General features: G+C 39.8%; 1 protein-coding gene across 2 annotated transcripts in view; it reads right to left on the reverse strand.

The window, feature by feature from the left end:
- cdk11b (cyclin dependent kinase 11B) overlaps window positions 1-22,514 on the reverse strand; it is a 43,194-nt gene that overhangs the window by 14,069 nt on the left and 6,611 nt on the right. For both annotated transcript variants that reach the window (XM_062999173.1, XM_062999172.1), the window contains exons 6-13: window positions 16,083-16,231; window positions 13,959-14,096; window positions 11,117-11,209; window positions 8,861-8,977; window positions 5,648-5,719; window positions 4,710-4,906; window positions 2,498-2,710; window positions 2,241-2,346 (exon numbers count right to left, since the gene is read on the reverse strand). In XM_062999173.1, coding sequence (XP_062855243.1) covers window positions 2,241-2,346; window positions 2,498-2,710; window positions 4,710-4,906; window positions 5,648-5,719; window positions 8,861-8,977; window positions 11,117-11,209; window positions 13,959-14,096; window positions 16,083-16,231 — 1,085 coding nt within the window. The remainder of the gene's footprint in view (window positions 1-2,240; window positions 2,347-2,497; window positions 2,711-4,709; window positions 4,907-5,647; window positions 5,720-8,860; window positions 8,978-11,116; window positions 11,210-13,958; window positions 14,097-16,082; window positions 16,232-22,514) is intronic.

The raw sequence follows: 22,514 nt of genomic DNA on the forward strand, positions 1-22,514 counted from the left end.
TTAATGTTCTGGAGAGGTTTGGATTTGGTCATAAATTTATATCATGGGTTAAAATATTATACACATCTCCGATGGCAGCTGTACGCACTAATAATAATCTGTCCACCTACTTTGAACTCCATCGTGGTACAAGACAGGGTTGCCCTCTATCCCCACTTTTATTTGCACTCGCAATCGAACCACTGGCTCTAGCTCTGAGGCAGAATGATAATATTAAAGGGATCATGCGAGCAGGGGTGGAGCATAAGGTCTCGCTGTATGTGGATGATATGCTGCTATACATCACACAGCCCCTCTCAAGCATTCCCAAATTGATAGACCTGCTCACAGAATTTGGGAAATTGTCTGGTTACAAGATCAATATTCAGAAAAGCGAGCTGATGCCTATAAATAATGGGAACAACCGGGCGTCGTTGTCCTCACTTCCTTGCAAAATTAGTCCTAGAAAATTCAAATATCTTGGAGTATGGATTACAAATAATCATAAAGACCTATTTGTGGCTAATTATGAACCTTTGCTCTATAATCTGAGGAAAGACATTGAGCGTTGGGACCACCTAGTCCTCTCTCTGGGGGGACGAATCAACTCAATAAAAATGAACGTTCTTCCCAAATTTTTATATATATTCCAATGTTTCCCGGTCTTTTTAACAAAATCATTTTTTTCTAAGTTTAATAATTTAATTTCAACTTTTATTTGGAACAAGAAGACACCCCGTATTAAAAGAAGTATGCTACAAAGATCTCATACAATGGGAGGGATGGCATTACCAAATTTTCTGTACTATTACTGGGCAGCCAATATAAGGTCATTGCTATATTGGATTAGGAGTGAGGACACCACAGCTGATTGGCTAAAACTGAAGGAAGCGTCAGTCAGTCACACATCCTTAGCAGCTTTATTATGTTCCAAATTACCATTCACTCAGCCTCTCTCTAATTCTACCCATAACCCGGTCATAATACACTCACTTAAGATCTGGAATCAGTTCAGAAGGACTTTCTCTCTCAGGGATCTATCTTTGGCAGCGCCAATCACAAACAATCATATGTTCATTCCATCAACGATGGATGCAGCCTTCGCTTTATGGTCTAGTAGAGGCCTGGTCACGGTGTCGGATCTCTATATTGACGATTGCTTTGCCTCATTTGATCAGTTAGTACAAAAATTTAATATCACAAGACCACATTTTTACAGATACTTGCAGCTTTGAAATTTTGTAGCTACCAGCTCGGACTGCTTCCCAACACGCCCTCCCACTACTCTATTGGACTCAGTTTTTAACTGCAATCCTACTAATAAGGGAGCTATAAGCACAATTTACGGCCTGCTTGACGATTGTAACTCAACTTCATTAGATCTTCTCAAAGACAAATGGGAATCAGATTTTAACCAAACTATATCAGATGAAACGTGGCAAATAATAATACGGGGAATTTTCTCCTCATCTATTTGTCTAAGGCACGCAGTTATTCAATTTAAGATTGTGCACCGCCTGCACTGGACTAAGGTCAGACTCTCTAAGATTAGGGCAGACATAGATCCTACATGTGACCGATGCAAACAGGCCCCGGCCACTCTACTGCATATGTTTTGGACATGTCCAAAGCTCCATGTGTACTGGCATACAATTTTTGAAACTTTCTCTAAAATATTTAGGAGAGTAATCAACCCATCCCCGTTTATTGCCTTGTTTGGTGTGAGAGTGGTACCGCCAGCAAGAAAGAAATTAGCGTTATGGCCTTTAGCTCTCTCCTGGCAAGAAGATTGATATTATTTAAATGGAAGGACTCTGCCCCACCTACATATTGCCAGTGGTTTACAGAGGTCGCTAGTCATCTCAGACTGGAGAAGATTAGATACACTGTCCGGGGGTCTACCGAGAAATTTTATAATATCTGGCAGCCCGTTCTGGCACATATTGGGGAGATGGGGGCTAACGGCACGACGGTATAATTAACATATGTAACTTTAATGTGATGGCATTTTCTGTTTTGATTTATTGTATACTGGCTGTATTTTAAGTTTGAATACTCATGTCTGGTCTGGGGGGAAGGGGACTTTATTCCCATTTTTTATTTTTTATTTTCTCTTTGTTGCTATTTTTTGTAAAATTGTATTAAAAAACAAAATAAACAAACTTTGATCAAAAAAAACAAAACAAGCTGGTCTAAAACAATGTTATCATGAAACCATTTCATAATAATAATATTTCACAATATCTGCACTGGTACCATACCTGGTAAGAAAGGCTGTTTCATGGTTTCCATGAGACTCTTTAGATCATGTTCGACGTAGTTCATCACTATGTAGATCTTATCCATATTACTGCCCACAACAATCTCCTACAACCAATATGGACGTTAGGCATTAGTTATCCATTTAACTAATATCACAACTATAGCCAAAGCTTAACAAGCTATGACAAAATCAGTAATGTATAATACTAATTGTTGTATTAGATACAACATATTAGGCTTTTTTTAAACAGCTTACCCTGACAGTGACAATGTTGGGATGCTGGGCTTTAAGGATAGTGTTGATCTCTCGGAGAGAAGTGATAGGAAAGCCCTCCTTCTCTTTTTCCATTTTCAGTCTTTTGAGAGCCACAATTTCATCTGTCTTCTTGTCTTTGGCTCTGTAGACCACTCCATAGGTGCCCTCTTCAATTCGATTTAAACACTGGAATTCCTCCACACTACGACAGCCCTTAAAACCAAGAGGAAATGTAAAGAATGAGGTTAAAATGTTCCGATTTATTTATTTGCAGTATGTTCAAATTCTCCAGTTAAAAGCTGGAGACCCGGCCGGTCATCCACACAAACGCAATTGGTCGAGTTTGGGACAGTGAAAGTTTAATCCACAACCTGGAAGCTAATACAGAGAAGAGCACTTATGCTCCTCATCTTTAAGTCTTGAGGGGTGAACAAAGTTAAGCTGTTAATGTGGCTTGTGATTCAAAGGGTAACAATCTTGAAGGTCAGACAGTTCAGGACTGATCTGTTTTTAGCTTAGACAAGCATCAATGCTCAAAATTTAATGGGGGCAGCTACAGGAAGCCAGTTAATTGCAGCAGGGGGGCAATGTGGCAGGGCTAAATTAAATTTTAATCCTGGTATGTGCTTACAGAGGTCTGATGGTGGACATGACACAGTGGCAAAAGAGTGGCCTCCATGAAAAGGAATGTTCAAGTCCTTTTAATTTTTGTTTGTTTGTTTATTGGGATTTTAACGTAATGTTTTACATGCATGACAGGAACGGTAGTCACTCATTACACAAGGTTCCTTAGCCCACAAGGTTATATTGAACACAGTCCTGGACAATTTTGTATCTCCAATTCACCTCACTTGCATGTCTTTGGACTGTGGGAGGAAACCGGAGCTCCCGAAGGAAACCCACGCAGACACGGGGAGAACATGCACACACCACACAGAAAGGACCCGGACCGCCCACCTGGGGATCGAACCCAGGACCTTCTTGCTGTGAGGTGCTAGTGCTACCCACCGAGCCACCGTGCTGCCCAAGTCCTTTGAATGTATTACTGGAGAAATGACAGCAAGATATTGACATGTTAGGGTAAGGTGTTCATAAATAAAAGTAATGATGATACATTTACATGATATAGTACCTTTCCCAAAATCACTTTACAACCAACATGGACACAAGAAACAAAAGTACAACAATGAACATCACAGGTAATACAGACAGAACATCCAAGTACAATTGGAACCAGGAAAACATTGTGAATACAAGTAAGTCTTTAACTGAGATTTAAACGACCCAAGAGAAGAGTATTCCACTCTGAAGGATGGTAGTGGTGTGATCAGTCTTCTTAGATTAAGTGACAATCCTAGCAGCAGCATTTTGTACATTCTGTAGCCTACTGAGGATTTTAACAGGGAGGCCATATAGAAGGGCATTACAGTAGTCTAACCTTTATGTCACCAATGCATGTACAAGTATTTTAACATCTACAAGGCTGAGGTATGACCAGAGATGAGCAATATTACACTGATAGAAAAATGCAGTTCTGACTACAGCATTATTATGAATGAGAGTAGAATAAAAAATCACTCCAAGATTGCATATGCCAATACCAAGCACAAATGAACTAGATATCAGTGCCTTTGTGCCAACAAAAAGCAACTCAGTTTTTAAAAGTTTATGCTCATCTATGACTTTATATCATGAACATAGTTAGACAAAGCAAGTGGTGGCAAAATCTAAGTAGGGCTGATAGACATATATCAGAGTGTCATCTGCAGAACAGTTTAAATTTAACCCATGACTGCATGTTACATGACTAAGTGAGAGAATATATACGATGAAGAGAAGTGTACCTAAGACTGAACCCTGTGGGACACTCTTAGTAATAGTAACAGACTAAATCCATCTTATGCAAAATAGTAGCTGTACTAGCTCTGGCAGCTGTACAAATCTGTGTTTGTTGAAAAAGTTCCTAAGCTGGCATGAGTTACAGAGGATTAGCAAAGACAAATAAGTGAAGCAAGCCCCATTTATGGCATCTTTGTTTCTAGCCATAAGGTCTGCATAGGCCAGAGAGTATACAGTAAGGCCACTTTTCCTATAAAGCAGGCAAATTTTCAAACATTACATAGCAATTTATTACAACCTTAAAATGATTAGTTCAGCGCTTTAATCACAAAGCCACCACTGCACACATGTGTGACTAGCATAAGCAGCATACCTGTAATGCTGGGAGATATTTGGGCAGCTCTTTTTTCAGCTCTACAGGCGAGACAGGCGGTGAGTCAGGGACGTAATTTTCCTCCGGTGTTGCTGAGTGAGAATGAGACTGAGGAGTCACATCTTCTTCATCTCCTTCCCCGACTTCCTCCTCTTCTAGACTCTCCTCCGAGTCGTGATCAAACCGTGATTCTGGAACTAAAGAGAAACACGTGTTTATGCTGGCTCAGCTAACACCTTAACAGAAAACATTTTAAAACTTACAAATCCAGCTTTTTTGAAGCAAAGCTTACTAGGTTATCAAACAGAAAACAAAATAAATTGGAGCCCTTAATTTGACTAAATGCTTTGTTTTAACCTGAGAATGTCTGAGGTCAATCTAGTAAGAGCTAGTAAGAAGTATTCCTTAGTTGGAATATTGTAAAATATTCATCTGAACTTCTACCTTTTTATATGGGTCGATATGACAAGCTATTTTGTGTCCAAGTACAGGAGTTAGCATGAGCACTTTGGCCTGTGACTATGCAGCCCTACACACAGCAGGGTTCACATTCACCTCATCGGAGGTATTTGAATAATCTGCTATTTGAGCCACATTCGCTCTTCTGCTAGTCTGTACCAGACACCATTGACGTCCTCTGGCATTGAATCCTAGCCACCCAACAGCCAGTTCCAGCTTGGACCACTGTTCAAGGTTGGACACTTCGGCAGTATTTACCATGGCTAGCGTGTATTTCTGGCTGTTTCAGAGATACTCCAATTAATATGTCTGGCTTCAATTAGTTAACCCTTACTAAAGTCATTCAGGCCTTTATGTCTGATCATAATCTGCACATTCAACATGTGTACTATGAGTAACTAGTGAAATTGGCATTGTCATGCACATTTTTGGGGTGGGGTGTAATGTTTTGGCTAAGTGGTTTAAGTGCCCACTCTTACCAGCAGGTATGTGATTTCCATTCTCCCGCTCATCTTCCTCATCTTCTGATTGTTCATCTTCACTTACATCATCTACAAAAAAACGACAAAGAGACAGAACACCTTTACATTTCATTTAATTACATATGCAGTTAACACAAAGTTTACATACATGAATAGGCGACATGCATGTCATGACAGTAGGGGTGGGCGATATGGCCCTAAAATGATATCACGATATTTCAGGTTATTTTTGCGATAACGATATTTTTGGCGATATAACAAAACACTGAAAAATATTTTATTTATTTCGAGAAAACACTATTGCAAAAAAAATAATAACACTTTTCTTTATTTTTTCCTTCCAGTAAAAATAATGTAACATAATGTAATGGCGAAGTCAGACAATTTCCATAGGGGTGGCCAGACTGAGACCATTGCTCACACAGGGGTCGCACAGAAACTGATACCTTTTTTTATGTGGTCACTCATTTATTTACCTATACAGGCAGTGAGTGCCATGTAGAATTACATCACGAAGACCCACATACTAATAATAAGCGTTTTTTCTCTTTCTATTTTCCCTGACAATTAAAAAAAAATATATATATATAGCAACCTTAACATAATGAGAAAGAATTTCAAAGATATTCCTTTGCAATACTTTATTATTTGGCTGCCAACTTGTGTGTAATGATGAGACTCAATTGAACCCCAGAACATGCCATTGTGAATGCATGGGAAAATTATTTTCTTTCAATATGATAGACTGACCAACACTATTAAGCCAAATCAGCATTGAAAATTGACTTTACTTTTAATAACCTTCTTCAATGCTGGAGCTTTTTAAAACGGAATATTTTCTCTTAAATAGAAGTGTTATTTAACTGCTATTAAATTGTTTGGCGGATAACCGCCCAACCTGGCAACACTAGAAAGCGCAGAGCCCGGTGGGACTTTACTCGTAGCGCGCCACAATTACTACTAAGTACAGTAGTATTGGTACTAAGCAGTAGTAGTACTACATCTGTGTTGGTGGTGGACATTAATGTTGAGAGTATTCCTGCACTGTTTGGTGGAGGTGTGCTGATGAATTGCGTCCCTGTGTAAACCTGCGTGCAGAAATACTTCCGCAAAAAAGTCGCCGGCAAAGTGGTGGTTGGGATTTGGGTTGCCAAAGATTAATTTATGGTGGACTTGGAGTTTTTGGAACGAGCTCCTCCACCACAGAGCCGCTTTCCGCCATACTCGTTACTGTACCCAAATGACCCACGTAACGAACGTACGCCATTTGCGTAGCTGTGTGACGTCATTACGCAAAGTACGCAGAATATCGCTTTTATTACGATATGGTACTTTTTGTATCGTTTTAAAAATTATACCGGTATTATCGTGAACGATACGATATAGCACAACCCTACATGACAGCCTTGGAATTTTAATGATTTTCTTTTGGCAGTTCTTTGTTTGGAAACATCTTTCATGCTGGGTCAAAAAGACATACACAAGTGATTGATTTTAAGGTGCAAAAAAAATCTTTTAATGATATTATAATAATGGCACAGCCTCCTTATTCCTCATAAGTGACTAGTTGTCTTAAGCTGGTGGCTTCTGTGTCAATACAAGTAGGGCCAGTTTGACTGCACACATTACAAAGCACATTAAACAGTGGTTCATTTGTCAGGGAAGAAATTACTATAAGCTGAGATGGCCAAATATAATCTAAGAATCACAAAGAAAGGTTACAGGGATATCTTACAGGCTGCGATGCAGGAAGTAAGTCACTCGCTTCAGTTTTTCATGTGTCCATGTGATCAGCAACAAACTTTAGGTGAGCTTTAGCCCATATAAAGCCATGTAAAGCTTGCTTGACAGTGTCACCAGTGTTCCAGCAGCTTCCAATTAACAGCAGACCCTTTTGAGTTTCAATTTAGGGTTACATTTGACTACATGGACAAATAATCTTTTGTCAAGAATATCTTCTTCCCAACTTTCAAAATAGCCCTTTTATTTGGAGCTCTATTTATATTTTTTTAACCAAGCATGATTTCTTACCTGACAAACAGAACAAATCATTTAAATTAGTAAAGATTGTTTTAGGATAAAACAAGTACGTCACAATCATTCAGATAGCAGAAATCACTAAAATTCCAAGACCACCATGACACACAATATACAGTAACATTATGTGGACACCCCGTGTCATGGGTGTAGGAATTTTATCCGAACCTTTTGCCAAAAAATATATAAACTATATGCAACAGTCTTGGATAGGTTTTTTCTTAGTCCAGAATGACTGTGGCCCTGTTTTTTCAGTTTATATGTGCATAAAGCAAGATCCATACAGACATGGCTTGACAATTCTGTGAAAGGAAAAGAGAAGGAACTCATGTGGCCTACAGACACCTGACCTCACACTCATCAAACATCCTGGAGCCTGAGCTCACAAATTCACACATCCAACCTTTAAAATATTCTGTACCCAAACAGTACAGTAAATTCCAGCTATGAAAAAATGCACCCATCCCCCAAATCATTGTTGAGATAAGGCCAGAGTAAAATAAACTAATAATGTTAATAAATTTGAGAGTTGAGTACAGCCTCTACACAACACGAACACACTGTAGCGGCATAAACAAGAAAAATCCATAATCTATTAGTGAAAAGGCAGAGTGGGGAATATAAAAGGCATTTAGCAGATGCTTTCATGCAAAACAACTTACAACTGTGACTAAATACAATGCAAAGAGCTGAGGGTTAAGGGCTCTGCTCAGCAGCCCACAGTGGCACTTGGCAGTGATAGGGATTGAACCAGCAACCTTCTGATCACAACCAGTACCTCAACCACTATGCCACCACTGCCGGTTTCTGTTCAAACATAGTTCCTACTGTGTTTGATACAGACAATTGTGTGTCTGACAATAATGACTGCTGCAGTAGGTGGCTTTTTCTGATATTTTAAGGTAGTTAAATTTGACTGTTCCTTTTTTACATTATTAAAATTTTTTAGGAAAAAACATCTGTTAAAAAAAGAAACAAATTTATTAGTGGAACATGTGTTTCCATTTGTATCATCTGAATAGATAAAACCAGTCTGTTATGGCAATAAGGTGACTAACCATAAGCCATAAAGTGAAAAAGAACTAAAAAACTGATCTGATCTGTTTGTCTGCTTAAGGCTTTAGCTTGGTGTAGGGAATTATAATTGGGTGTATTGAAATAAATAGTGCTGACCTGCACTTTGATCAGATCCTTCAGACTCTGATCCGGACTCTGCCTCTCCATCTCCCTCACTCTGGCTGCTTGACTCGTCGTCTTCATCTTCATCGTCTTCTGAGCCTGAACCCGATCCTTAAATGATAAAAAGTGATTTTACTTGGATTCTTTTTAATTCTATTTATTTATTTTAATTCTAAATCTGCTGCAGACCCCTACCCAGACCGAGGAGGGCAGAACTTAACACATGCTCCCCATGACGTGTAGTTGCCAACCGCTTTTTTTAACTAGCACACTGGTTCATACAGGGATCAGTATTGTTTACACAGAGAGTCACGCACTGATCTCCATTATTTTATCTCAGGTGCCATTGACCAGCCAGCAGCGGCTGCAGTTGCAGCAGCAATGAGGAATCCTTTTAATGTAAGTGCACAACAGCCAAACTCAAGATCCTAAGATTTAGGGTGTTTTAACACTGTGCCACCTGAGTGCTCTTTACTTTTAATTCAGAAATTTTAATTCCAGATTGAGTGATTTCACAGTATTTGTTTGCAATGAAACCCTAATTGTAAATGAAAACAGAGGCACAATATTAAAAAGCATTGCTTGAACAGGGCTTTATTATTAACATTATTAATGAAACTCAACAACAGTTAATCGACAAAGAGCTCACTGAATGTTTAATTCTATCATGTAAAAAAAAAAAAAAAATCATTTTAGGGCACTCAGAAGGCACAGCACTCTATTAAGCTAGCCCACCCAAGCTGAGATAGAGTTTTCAAATCTCAGCTCTGCACCTACACAGACATGATTGACTATGTCTGGCTAGTAGGTATGACCATTGTCAGTCAGCTGTAGTGCTGAGGAGGAATATTGCTGGGTAATTGGATATGACTGAATAAAAAAAAAAAAAAAAAAAAAAGGTAATTTCAATGTATTTTTAACAGCTGGTGCTCGATTTGAACTGAGAGCAGAGCCACAGATCTTGACATACACAAGAGCTCAGACAGATAATTTGAGGCTCACCTCAGTGCACATGTATCAGTTTATCTCAGAGTGCACTGCTGTTTCAATCTAAGCAGTAAAACATTTTATGCATGTTTATTATTTAAATCAGAACACATTAAAGCTTAGCATTAAAAATCATGAAACAGAAGCAGTTTTGTGTCAGTATGCATTCTAACTCTGCACATGTTGATTTGTGTTTTTTTTTTTTTTTTAAAGAAATGGCTTGGATTGTGCATGATTTGCAATAATTTTGAATAATGTCCAAGTATAAAGGTAAGACACAGACTGAGGAAGGGCAGGTCAGACATGCCACTGCTGCTGTACCAGCAATTTCTGCTGTCTGGTAAAGGCAGCAACTTAAATAGTGATGATACAAATAGGGTATAGCAGGACTCACTATTAGCGATACAACTGTAAGGCTTTCTACTTACTGCTTTCTGGTGTAAAAAAAAAAAAAAAAAAAAACAAACAAAAAAAAAAAAAAAAGTAGCTGACAACCTAAAAACATGTCACTGGGTTCTAGCAAGCATCCCTCCTCGGCCAGGTTAGGGGTGGTGACAGCAGCATTGTAATAAGAAACTGAAAATGACTAACTGAAGAAAATGTCAAGAAAAAAAAGAGAAAATGGATGCAGCAGTTTGTTTGGGTTTATTGCCATATCAGCATCATACTGGCTATATTTATGACATAGACAGACATTGAAACTGTACAATATTTGTTCAGATCATTTGTTTTATATCAAGTCTGTCTAAAAAGTTCAGATTTTTAATTGGAGGAATCTTCTCGAACAAGTCTTTCACATGTTCTCAACCCTATAAAAGTCGTCACTGATGGCTGAAATTCTAGGACATTCTAACAAAACATGTTTGATTGTAAGGGTTATAGCACATAATTGACAGGTTGGTGCCTGCTCGCCAAACAGAGAGAAAGTGGATGCAGCGTTAATTATCTACTATTGCACATTTCATAGATGAATGACAATTTAATTAAAAATAACATGCTGAAAACTAAAAGTTTATAGGATTTTCAAAGAAGTCTATTTAATAATGTTAATAAAATATTTTTGTGTTTTAAAATAAATGTTATTGTACAATGCCCACTTAAGGGCAAACATAAATCATTTATTATGGTCAGATTGTGTTTTAGTGCTTGGTTCTAGGCAACACTGCCACCTTGTTGACAATGTAGATCTCCAGAGAGCTATAAAGGAGTGAATCATGTACACGGGAGAGTAGATCTGCGTATGACGCCTGAACATGTTCTTACCAACTGAGGACTCAGCTGTACTGTTGGTCTTTCTCTCACTATCACTGATATCCTGAAGATCAGCAAGCAGATCTTCTATCTTTTCTTCTTTCACTAAAGAAAAATAAAAGAAAAAAGTCAAATTTGATTGGATTTTCTAAAGTCTAGGCAGAGCACAAAATAGCTTGAATGACAGACACGTTTGCAAATGCTTATCACTTTTGCAGAAGAAGTGAAGGGAACTGGGTGATCTAATATACTTTGAGCAGCAAAAAACATGGCATACTCCGCCAGTGAGAGAAGTCTAATGGCTAGCACACGCCACTAAAAGTGTCTTTTTACCACACAAGCAGGACTAGACTGCCCCATTAAAAGCTGCAGGAAAAGCTGGGGCTGAACTTCCTTTTTACAGCATGGAAATAGCCAGATGCACTTAAAAATGACAACTGTGATGGTTTTAATAGAAAAATACTCAAGTAATAGACTACTGGTATTTCTATGAGCACTTCCAGTCAGTTAAAAGTTTACATGCACTTGCACGAGGAATAAATTATGCCAGTCTTGGGATTACAAGAACTTCTGCATGGTATTTTTACTGTGAAAATGATTAAAACACACAATTTGCTGAAAAAAGAAGCTGTCCTGAAATCTGAATTCCTTGGTTTATTTGTAGGCTTTATTGTAGGGTTTCTAAAAATAAGTTGTTAGAATTGATTATAGCCTTTAATAAGGTCCACTTTGAAGGTGTCCAAATACACAGAACAGAGCTTGTTTAGGTCAGGTAAAAAAACAAAACCATTAGACTATTCTAAAAAAAATGATAACTGTCCAAATAGACAAATATAATCAAACAACCACCAGATAAAACACTGTAAAAGGAAACAGAGCTTAACATAGCAATGAATTAAAATGCTGTTGTGCAATAAAGAAGTCTTTACTACTGTTTTCACAGCAGGAGCCTCATTCTCACTAGCATGGTGACATTTTAGCCTAAGCTAGCTTGGCTGTGGACAACGTCAGTCTTTTTCCACCATATTCTAATTTATGAGAAGACTTTTTAAATTGACCTAATACATCAGTAACTAGACCTGTTGTATGAGCTTATATAGCAGGTGAAAAGAGCATCACCAGTACTTGAAAGGACATTTAGGCATAGTGAAAGGGGTGCATCCCATACCACATTGCGACGATGAATGCTAACAAGCTCTTTAGTATGTATGTAATTGTGAGCCAATGGAAATTTCCTGGCTTTCCACAAATGTATGCTGCTTTTAGAGAAATTGACACTTTTTTGGTCACATAATGTGCATATTAGCCATTTAGACAAAGTGCAGTGTCATATCTGTCTGCTGTGGAAGACTTCGTCTGCACAAATCCTTAAATCTGGAACTTATTTGGCTTAAACACACACCATGGAAACTATGATGGCTTAATAATAATGTAATTGTAACCCAATATAAACACATAATATAGCTGAAGGTCTATATGAAAACTGCACTACACTTTCTAATGCCACCAATTTTTTTTGGAAAATTAAAGGTCTAGTGCAGAGAGCGGGTTAGTATTATTTATAATTGCTTTATTAAATACACATATGGTTGACAGACGTGCCGATGCCCTGTCCTGGCCTTCCACCAATAAGCTTTTAAGCAATAGCCTTTCTGCACCTAAATGCTCCAGCATAACAAATCTTCCTTTCGGCTGCTCCCATATTATGGGTTGCCGCAGCAGATCATTCTGATCCACATAACTAAGTTGGTACAGTATTACTTCCTGACACAACCCTACTTATTTTCTTCAGGCTTGGGACTGAATAAAATGATGAGAGCACACTGACAAGTGCACATCCCAATGGCCAGGCTGTTTGGCAATCCCTCCCACATAGCCAGACTGGCCGATAGCACAGCTGAGATTCAAACCCTGGATGTCTAGAGCACCACCCAAGCACCACAGCTAATCTCCACAGATTTACTAATTAAAAAAGCATCAAGGTATGGTAGGTTAAGTTCTAGACCTGTCATTATCTTAATTCTATGTATTGGTAGCCTGATGTACACAAACAGATAATACTAGACATTACCTAAAGTCATATATTGATACCAAAGTTGATCCTGCAAAAACCATTCTGTTTATCTGCACAACCAACCCGAAATTTAACAATTACTTTATTTAAGCCTAAGTAACCAAACCTACACTTGATGGACTATTTTTTTTGGTGCTTAATTTTGTAGCTTGAAATGAGCAGGGCGTGTGTTTTTGATTCTATGGCTGGCTGAGCAAAAAAAATCCTTGGGGGAAAAGAATGTTTATGTTCACAAAATTACCAGGAAACTTTTCCAAGGCTCACTGAATAAGCAGAGATGATTGCTTTTCTGTTCTTGTGATTTGATACAGTACATTAATGCAACAGATTTTCACTGGCATTTTCTGACCGTATTCAGGAAAATAAAACTGATGGCTCAAATCACTGATTGCCTTGCCTTCCATCAGCAGTTCTGGCATCAAGGTTGATCATTTCTCCCAGTAAACACTTGCTGGAATGCTCTTATTTTAAAAATGAGTCTACAGAAGAGGTCAAAGTGACAGGGTATCACAAGCAACAAGAGCAATCTAAAGGCCTCTGGTATATAATAACTATATTTACTAGCCACTGACTAATCCACTGCCTTACTAAAAATGTCATGCAATATATGTAAACTGTACACTACTTTTATCCAACATTTAGCACCGATAAAAGCTTTCAAGCCTAAAATGTTTAAAAAAAAATAATAATAAAAAATACATGTAGACACAAACTGGAGATGGTGCTCAACATGGTAAAGTTGTAAACAAGTATGCATTCTTCCATTTGTTTTTGACTGACCTGCACGCCGCTGTTCACCTCCCTCTGATCTTTGTTCTCTCTGCATGCGAACAGGACTCCTGCTGCGGCTGCGATGCCGAGGCTTGGCTTTGTCTCCGTAATCATCTAAAGCGCCACCTCTGTGGTGAGAGGGTGGACCTACACAAGCACAAATACAATTATGCTAATAAAATGTCATTTGTAGTGAAAATTAAAAAGTATTTGTAGTATTTAAATATAATGCGACACACTGGCCAAATCGGATAATAGATTATTAGCTACCACAAGTTTTCATGTATACAATATGATCAAAAGCATATGGACATCCCTATATTTTACTTAATTTAAAAGACATAAAATGAATTATGTACAGTCAATTATGTGTTCAACTTTGTGGCAACAGTTTGGGAATGGTCCTTTTCTGTTTCAGCAAAATTGTGCCTCTGTGCACATAGTAAGGCTCATGAAGACATGATTTAATAAGTGTGTGGAAGAAGTCAATAGGCCTGTACAGAGCCCCGATGTCGGCCTGAGTAAATCCATTTAGCATAAATTGGAATGGCAAAGCCAGGCCTTTTCGTCCAGCATAAGTGCCCCACCTCACAAAATACAGATACACCTACATACTGTAAAAAGTTGTCCCAGAAGAGTGGAGGCTGTTATAGCCCCAAAGAGGTATGTTCATGAGGTCCACAAACGTTTGGCAATAGGAAAAACAAGCCCTATACAAAAATTCCTATTTGTCTTAGGAACACAAATAAAGAACAGTGATGTCCCAAAACAATATTTCACATTTACAATACCAGTTAAAAACCAGTATTAGGTTAATGGTAGCATGCTTGAACATAATTTCTGTTCTGTCAATAAAATACAATATGAAAGTGGAACAATCAACAACAGTCCTAAACCAATCAAGCGTTAGTCATACTGATTCTTGGTACCAGATCTTCACATTTCCAAAACAAATGAACAGGAATTTGCACAGATGATTATATTTACATATAATCTGTACACTGTTGTAGATGTTGATGGCATTGAAGTCTAGGACAATATGTACCAATAAAAAAAAAAACTGTGGTCCAGTGTTCTTGTTTACCATGACATTCATGGGCATGACTGTGATATACAAATGAAAAACAGAAAGGGAAAAAAAATGAATGAGAAACTGTAAATGGATAAGCGCATCCAGTCAAGGGAGCTTTGCATTGGAATTTAAAGCAGAGGCTACTTACTTGCACAGCAACATCTAAATTCAGAGAAATGTAAAGATTTGATGTAAAGATCCATCCGTAACAAATTTTCTCACACTTTCAACCTTGGCCTGAGACCAACGTAACAAATATTTAAGCTAACCATATTTGCATGGGCACAGATAACTCACTATTAATAGTCGATCAATCGTCTGAAAAAACAGTTAGGCCTAAAACTAAATTAAAATCACCAAATTCATGCCATATGTATATTCTGACAAGAAGTTAAGAGGGAACGATGAAATAACACAAATTTGTCACAAGTTTTTGGGACAAGTATGGTGGCTGTTTTTTTGGTCAGACAGGGCAAAGGGAAAAAAAACATGTATTCATGTATTTAAGTTCTTTTGTGTCTTACTGTAGGTTTTAGGTCAGATTTCACCTATTAAACAATAAATGAAACAGTGGTCGTTGTCCAAGGTTGTTAAGAAAACTTCGGTCTGTCATTAATTAGAAAGTACTGAAACATGGCTGAGATTTGTCTACAGGCGAACAAGCTTAACATCGCTATATGCTTATAGGGTCAGCTATTGTATGGTGCACCTGGAGAAGAGAGGGTTAAGAGCCTTGGATGGCAACGCTGGGATTCGAATCCACAACCTCCTGATTGATGGCCCAAAGATCTTCCTACAAGGCTACCACTGCACTTAATGTGACAACATGCTCAAACCTGTCTGTTTAGTCTGCAAAGGTCTGTTATTAACATTTAGCACATTGTGCTGCTAAAATAACTGGCTGGAGAGAAATTGCTTTATTAAATTTTACCAAACCAGTACAGGTACTTCATAAACAAGCATGTATACTACGTCTGCTAACATTGAGAAAACTGCAAACTGTTATAAATCACAAAGGCATTAAAAAAATAAATCTCCCATTCTTCATGTCCCACTTTTACCTTCACGCCGCGCCTCCCGTTCCTTGCGCCGCTCTTCTGCCCTCCTCTCTCTCTCCTTAAACTCACGCTGTTCCCTCTGTTCCTTTTGTTGCTGCTCCCGAAGCTTCCTATCCCTCTCACGCTGGCGCTCCAGTTGCTCAAGCCGGTCCCTGCAGAATATATAGGGCAAATCAGTAAGATGTCAGTGGTATCACCAACAAAAGCAAACTTACACTGCAGGATCTAACTTATGTCACCATGACCTTCTTTAGGCATTATGGGCTCCCCATTTGCAGCTGTATATATATATACAGTGTATCACAAAAGTGAATACACCCCTCACATTTCTGCAAATATTTTATTATATCTTTTCATGGGACAACACTATAGAAATAAAACTTGGATATAAGTTAGAGTAGTCAGTGTACAACTTGTATAGCAGTGTAGATTTACTGTCTTCTGAAAATAACTCAACACACAGCCATTAATGTCTAAATGGCTGGCAACATAAGTGAGTACACCCCACAGTGAACATGTCCAAATTGTGCCCAAAGTGTCAATATTTTGTGTGACCACCATTATTATCCAGCACTGCCTTAACCCTCCTGGGCATGGAATTCACCAGAGCTGCACAGGTTGCTACTGGAATCCTCTTCCACTCCTCCATGATGACATCACGGAGCTGGTGGATGTTAGACACCTTGAACTCCTCCACCTTCCACTTGAGGATGCGCCACAGGTGCTCAATTGGGTTTAGTCCATCACCTTTACCTTCAGCTTCCTCAGCAAGGCAGTTGTCATCTTGGAGGTTGTGTTTGGGGTCGTTATCCTGTTGGAAAACTGCCATGAGGCCCAGTTTTCGAAGGGAGGGGATCATGCTCTGTTTCAGAATGTCACAGTACATGTTGGAATTCATGTTTCCCTCAATGAACTGCAGCTCCCCAGTGCCAGCAACACTCATGCAGCCCAAGACCATGATGCTACCACCACCATGCTTGACTGTAGGCAAGATACAGTTGTCTTGGTACTTCTCACCAGGGCGCCGCCACACATGCTGGACACCATCTGAGCCAAACAAGTTTATCTTGGTCTCATCAGACCACAGGGCATTCCTGTAATCCATGTTCTTGGACTGCTTGTCTTCAGCAAACTGTTTGCGGGCTTTCTTGTGCGTCAGCTTCCTTCTGGGATGACGACCATGCAGACCGAGTTGATGCAGTGTGCGGCGTATGGTCTGAGCACTGACAGGCTGACCTCCCACGTCTTCAACCTCTGCAGCAATGCTGGCAGCACTCATGTGTCTATTTTTTAAAGCCAACCTCTGGATATGACGCCGAACACGTGGACTCAACTTCTTTGGTCGACCCTGGCGAAGCCTGTTCCGAGTGGAACCTGTCCTGGAAAACCGCTGTATGACCTTGGCCACCATGCTGTAGCTCAGTTTCAGGGTGTTAGCAATCTTCTTATAGCCCAGGCCATCTTTGTGGAGAGCAACAATTCTATTTCTCACATCCTCAGAGAGTTCTTTGCCATGAGGTGCCATGTTGAATATCCAGTGGCCAGTATGAGAGAATTGTACCCAAAACACCAAATTTAACAGCCCTGCTCCCCATTTACACCTGGGACCTTGACACATGACACCAGGGAGGGACAACGACACATTTGGGCACAATTTGGACATGTTCACTGTGGGGTGTACTCACTTATGTTGCCAGCTATTTAGACATTAATGGCTGTGTGTTGAGTTATTTTCAGAAGACAGTAAATCTACACTGCTATACAAGCTGTACACTGACTACTCTAAGTTATATCCAAGTTTCATGTCTATAGTGTTGTCCCATGAAAAGATATAATGAAATATTTGCAGAAATGTGAGGGGTGTACTCACTTTTGTGATACACTGTATATATATATATACAGGGGTTGGACAAAATAACTGAAACACCTGGTTTTAGACCACAATAATTTATTAGTATGGTGTAGGGCCTCCTTTTGCGGCCAATACAGCGTCAATTCGTCTTGGAAATGACATATACAAGTCCTGCACAGTGGTCAGAGGGATTTTAAGCCATTCTTCTTGCAGGATAGTGGCCAGGTCACTACGTGATGCTGGTGGAGGAAAACGTTTCCTGACTCGCTTCTCCAAAACACCCCAAAGTGGCTCAATAATATTTAGATCTGGTGACTGTGCAGGCCATGGGAGATGTTCAACTTCACTTTCATGTTCATCAAACCAATCTTTCACCAGTCTTGCTGTGTGTATTGGTGCATTGTCATCCTGATACACGGCACCGCCATTGGATGCACATGGTCCTCCAGAATGGTTCGGTAGTCCTTGGCAGTGACGCGCCCATCTAGCACAAGTATTGGGCCAAGGGAATGCCATGATATGGCAGCCCAAACCATCACTGATCCACCCCCATGCTTCACTCTGGGCATGCAACAGTCTGGGTGGTACGCTTCTTTGGGGCTTCTCCACACCGTAACTCTCCCGGATGTGGGGAAAATGGTAAAGGTGGACTCATCAGAGAACAATACATGTTTCACATTGTCCACAGCCCAAGATTTGCACTCCTTGCACCATTGAAACCGACGTTTGGCATTGGCACGAGTGACCAAAGGTTTGGCTATAGCAGCCCGGCCGTGTATATTGACCCTGTGGAGCTCCCGACGGACAGTTCTGGTGGAAACAGGAGAGTTGAGGTGCACATTTAATTCTGCCGTGATTTGGGCAGCCGTGGTTTTATGTTTTTTGGATACAATCCGGGTTAGCACCCGAACATCCCTTTCAGACAGCTTCCTCTTGCGTCCACAGTTAATCCTGTTGGATGTGGTTTGTCCTTCTTGGTGGTATGCTGACATTACACTGGATACCGTGGCTCTTCATACATCACAAAGACTTGCTGTCTTGGTCACAGATGCGCCAGCAAGACATGCACCAACAATTTGTCCTCTTTTGAACTCTGGTATGTCACCCATAATGTTGTGTGCATTGCAATATTTTGAGCAAAACTGTGCTCTTACCCTGCTAATTGAACCTTCACACTCTGCTCTTACTGGTGCAATCTGCAATTAATGAAGATTGGCCACCAGACTGGTCCAATTTAGCCATGAAACCTACCACACTAAAATGACAGGTGTTTCAGTTATTTTGTCCAACCCCTGTATATATATATATATACAGTGGGGGAAATAAGTATTTGATCCCCTGCTGATTTTGTAAGTTTACCCCCTTACAAAGACTATAATTTTTATGGAAGGTTTATTTTAACAGAGAGAGACAGAATATCAACAAAAAATCCAGAAAAAAAACATTAAATAAAAGTTATAAATTAATTTGAATTTAATTAAGGGAAATAAGTATTTGATCCCCTACCAACCAGCAAGAATTCTGACCCCCACAGACCGGTTATGTGCCCATGAGGCACACAAATTAGTCCTGTCCCTGTATAAAGGACTTCTGTCACAGAATCAGTTTCTTCCGTTCAAATCTCTCGACCACCATGGGCAAGACCAAAGAGCTATCAAAGGACGTCAGGGACAAGATTGTAGACCTGCACAAGGCTGGAATGGGCTACAAGACCATCAGCAAGAAGCTTGGTGAGAAAGAGACCACTGTCGGTGCGATAATTCGAAAATGGAAGAAATACAAGATCACAGTCAATCACCCTCACTCTGGAGCTCCATGCAAGATCTCACCTGGTGGGGTAAGAATGATTCTGAGAAAGGTGAGGTCTGTCCAGAATTACACGGGAGGAGCTTGTCAATGATCTCAAGGGACTAATTTGTGTGCCTCATGGGCACATAACCGGTCTGTGGGGGTCAGAATTCCTGCTGGTTGGTAGGGGATCAAATACTTATTTCCCTTAATTAAATACAAATTAATTTATAACTTTTATTTAATATTTTTTTTCTGGATTTTTTGTTGATATTCTGTCTCTCTCTGTTAAAATAAACCTTCCATAAAAATTATAGACATAGGATCAAATACTTATTTCCCCCACTGTGTGTGTATATATACAGTGTATCACAAAAGTGAGTACACCCCTCACATTTCTGCAGATATTTAAGTATATCTTTTCATGGGACAACACTGACAAAATGACACTTTGACACAATGAAAAGTAGTCTGTGTGCAGCTTATATAACAGTGTAAATTTATTCTTCCCTCAAAATAACTCAATATACAGCCACTAATGTCTAAACCACCGGCAACAAAAGTGAGTACACCCCTTAGTGAAAGTTCCTGAAGTGTCAATATTTTGTGTGGCCACCATTATTTCCCAGAACTGCCTTAACTCTCCTGGGCATGGAGTTTACCACAGCTTCACAGGTTGCCACTGGAATGCTTTTCCACTCCTCCATGACGACATCACGGAGCTGGCGGATATTCGAGACTTTGCGCTCCTCCACCTTCCGCTTGAGGATGCCCCAAAGATGTTCTATTGGGTTTAGGTCTGGAGACATGCTTGGCCAGTCCATCACCTTTACCCTCAGCCTCTTCAATAAAGCAGTGGTCGTCTTAGAGGTGTGTTTGGGGTCATTATCATGCTGGAACACTGCCCTGCGACCCAGTTTCCGGAAGGTGGGGATCATGCTCTGCTTCAGTATTTCACAGTACATATTGGAGTTCATGTGTCCCTCAATGAAATGTAACTCCCCAACACCTGCTGCACTCATGCAGCCCCAGACCATGGCATTCCCACCACCATGCTTGACTGTAGGCATGACACACTTATCTTTGTACTCCTCACCTGATTGCCGCCACACATGCTTGAGACCATCTGAACCAAACAAATTAATCTTGGTCTCATCAGACCATAGGACATGGTTCCAGTAATCCCAAACTGTTTGCGGGCTTTCTTGTGTAGAGACTTCAGAAGAGACTTCCTTCTGGGGTGACAGCCATGCAGACCAATTTGATGTAGTGTGCGGCGTATGGTCTGAGCACTGACAGGCTGACCCCCCACCTTTTCAATCTCTGCAGCAATGCTGACAGCACTCCTGCGCCTATCTTTCAAAGACAGCAGTTGGATGTGACGCTGAGCACGTGCACTCAGCTTCTTTGGACGACCAACGCAAGGTCTGTTCTGAGTGGACCCTGCTCTTTTAAAACGCTGGATGATCTTGGCCACTGTGCTGCAGCTCAGTTTCAGGGTGTTGGCAATCTTCTTGTAGCCTTGGCAATCTTCTTGTAGCACAACAATTCGTCTTTTAAGATCCTCAGAGAGTTCTTTGCCATGAGGTGCCATGTTGGAACTTTCAGTGACCAGTATGAGAGAATGTGAGAGCTGTACTACTAAATTGAACACACCTGCTCCCTATGCACACCTGAGACCTAGTAACACTAACAAATCACATGACATTTTGGAGGGAAAATGACAAGCAGTGCTCAATTTGGACATTTAGGGGTGTAGTCTCTTAGGGGTGTACTCACTTTTGTTGCCGGTGGTTTAGACATTAATGGCTGTAAATTGAGTTATTTTGAGGGAAGAATAAATTTACACTGTTATATAAGCTGCACACAGACTACTTTTCATTGTGTCAAAGTGTCATTTTGTCAGTGTTGTCCCATGAAAAGATATACTTAAATATCTGCAGAAATGTGAGGGGTGTACTCACTTTTGTGATACACTGTATATGTATATGTATATGTATATATATATATATATATATATATATATATATATATATATATACTGTATCCATCTTCACCATTCACATAAAAGTTAAATATATACAGTGGGGCCAAAAAGAATTTAGTCAGTCACTGATTGTGCAAGTTCTCCTACTTAGAAAGATGAGAGAGGTCTGTAATTTTCATCATATGTACACTTCAACTATGAGAGACAAAATGAGAAAAAAAAATCCGGGAAATCACATTGTAGGATTTTTTAACAATTTATTTGTAAATTATGGTGGAAAATAAGTATTTGGTCAATAACAAAAGTTCAACTCAATACTTTGTAACATAACCTTTGTTGGCAATGACAGAGGTCAAACGTTTCCTGTAAGTCTTGACCAGGTTTGCACACACTGTAGCTGGTATTTTGGCCCATTCCTCCATGCAGATCTCCTCTAGAGCAGTGATGTTTTGGGGCTGTCGCTGGGCAACATGGACTTTCAACTCCCTCCACAAATTTTCTATGGGGTTGAGGTCTGGAGACTGGCTAGGCCACTCCAGGACCTTGAAATGCTTTTTACGGAGCCACTCCTTCGTTGCCCGAGCGGTGTGTTTGGGATCATTGTCATGCTGGAAGACCCAGCCACGTTCCATCTTCAATGCTCTCACTGATGGAAGGAGGTTTTGGCTTAAAATCTCACGATACATGGCCCCGTTCATTCTTCCCTTAACATGGATCAGTCGTCCTGTCCCCTTTGCAGAAAAACAGCCCCAAAGCATGATGTTTCCATCCCATGCTTCACAGTAGGTATGGTGTTCTTGGGATGCAA

This window comes from Trichomycterus rosablanca, chromosome 7 (genome assembly GCF_030014385.1).
Source record: "Trichomycterus rosablanca isolate fTriRos1 chromosome 7, fTriRos1.hap1, whole genome shotgun sequence".
NCBI classification, from domain to species: domain Eukaryota; kingdom Metazoa; phylum Chordata; class Actinopteri; order Siluriformes; family Trichomycteridae; genus Trichomycterus; species Trichomycterus rosablanca.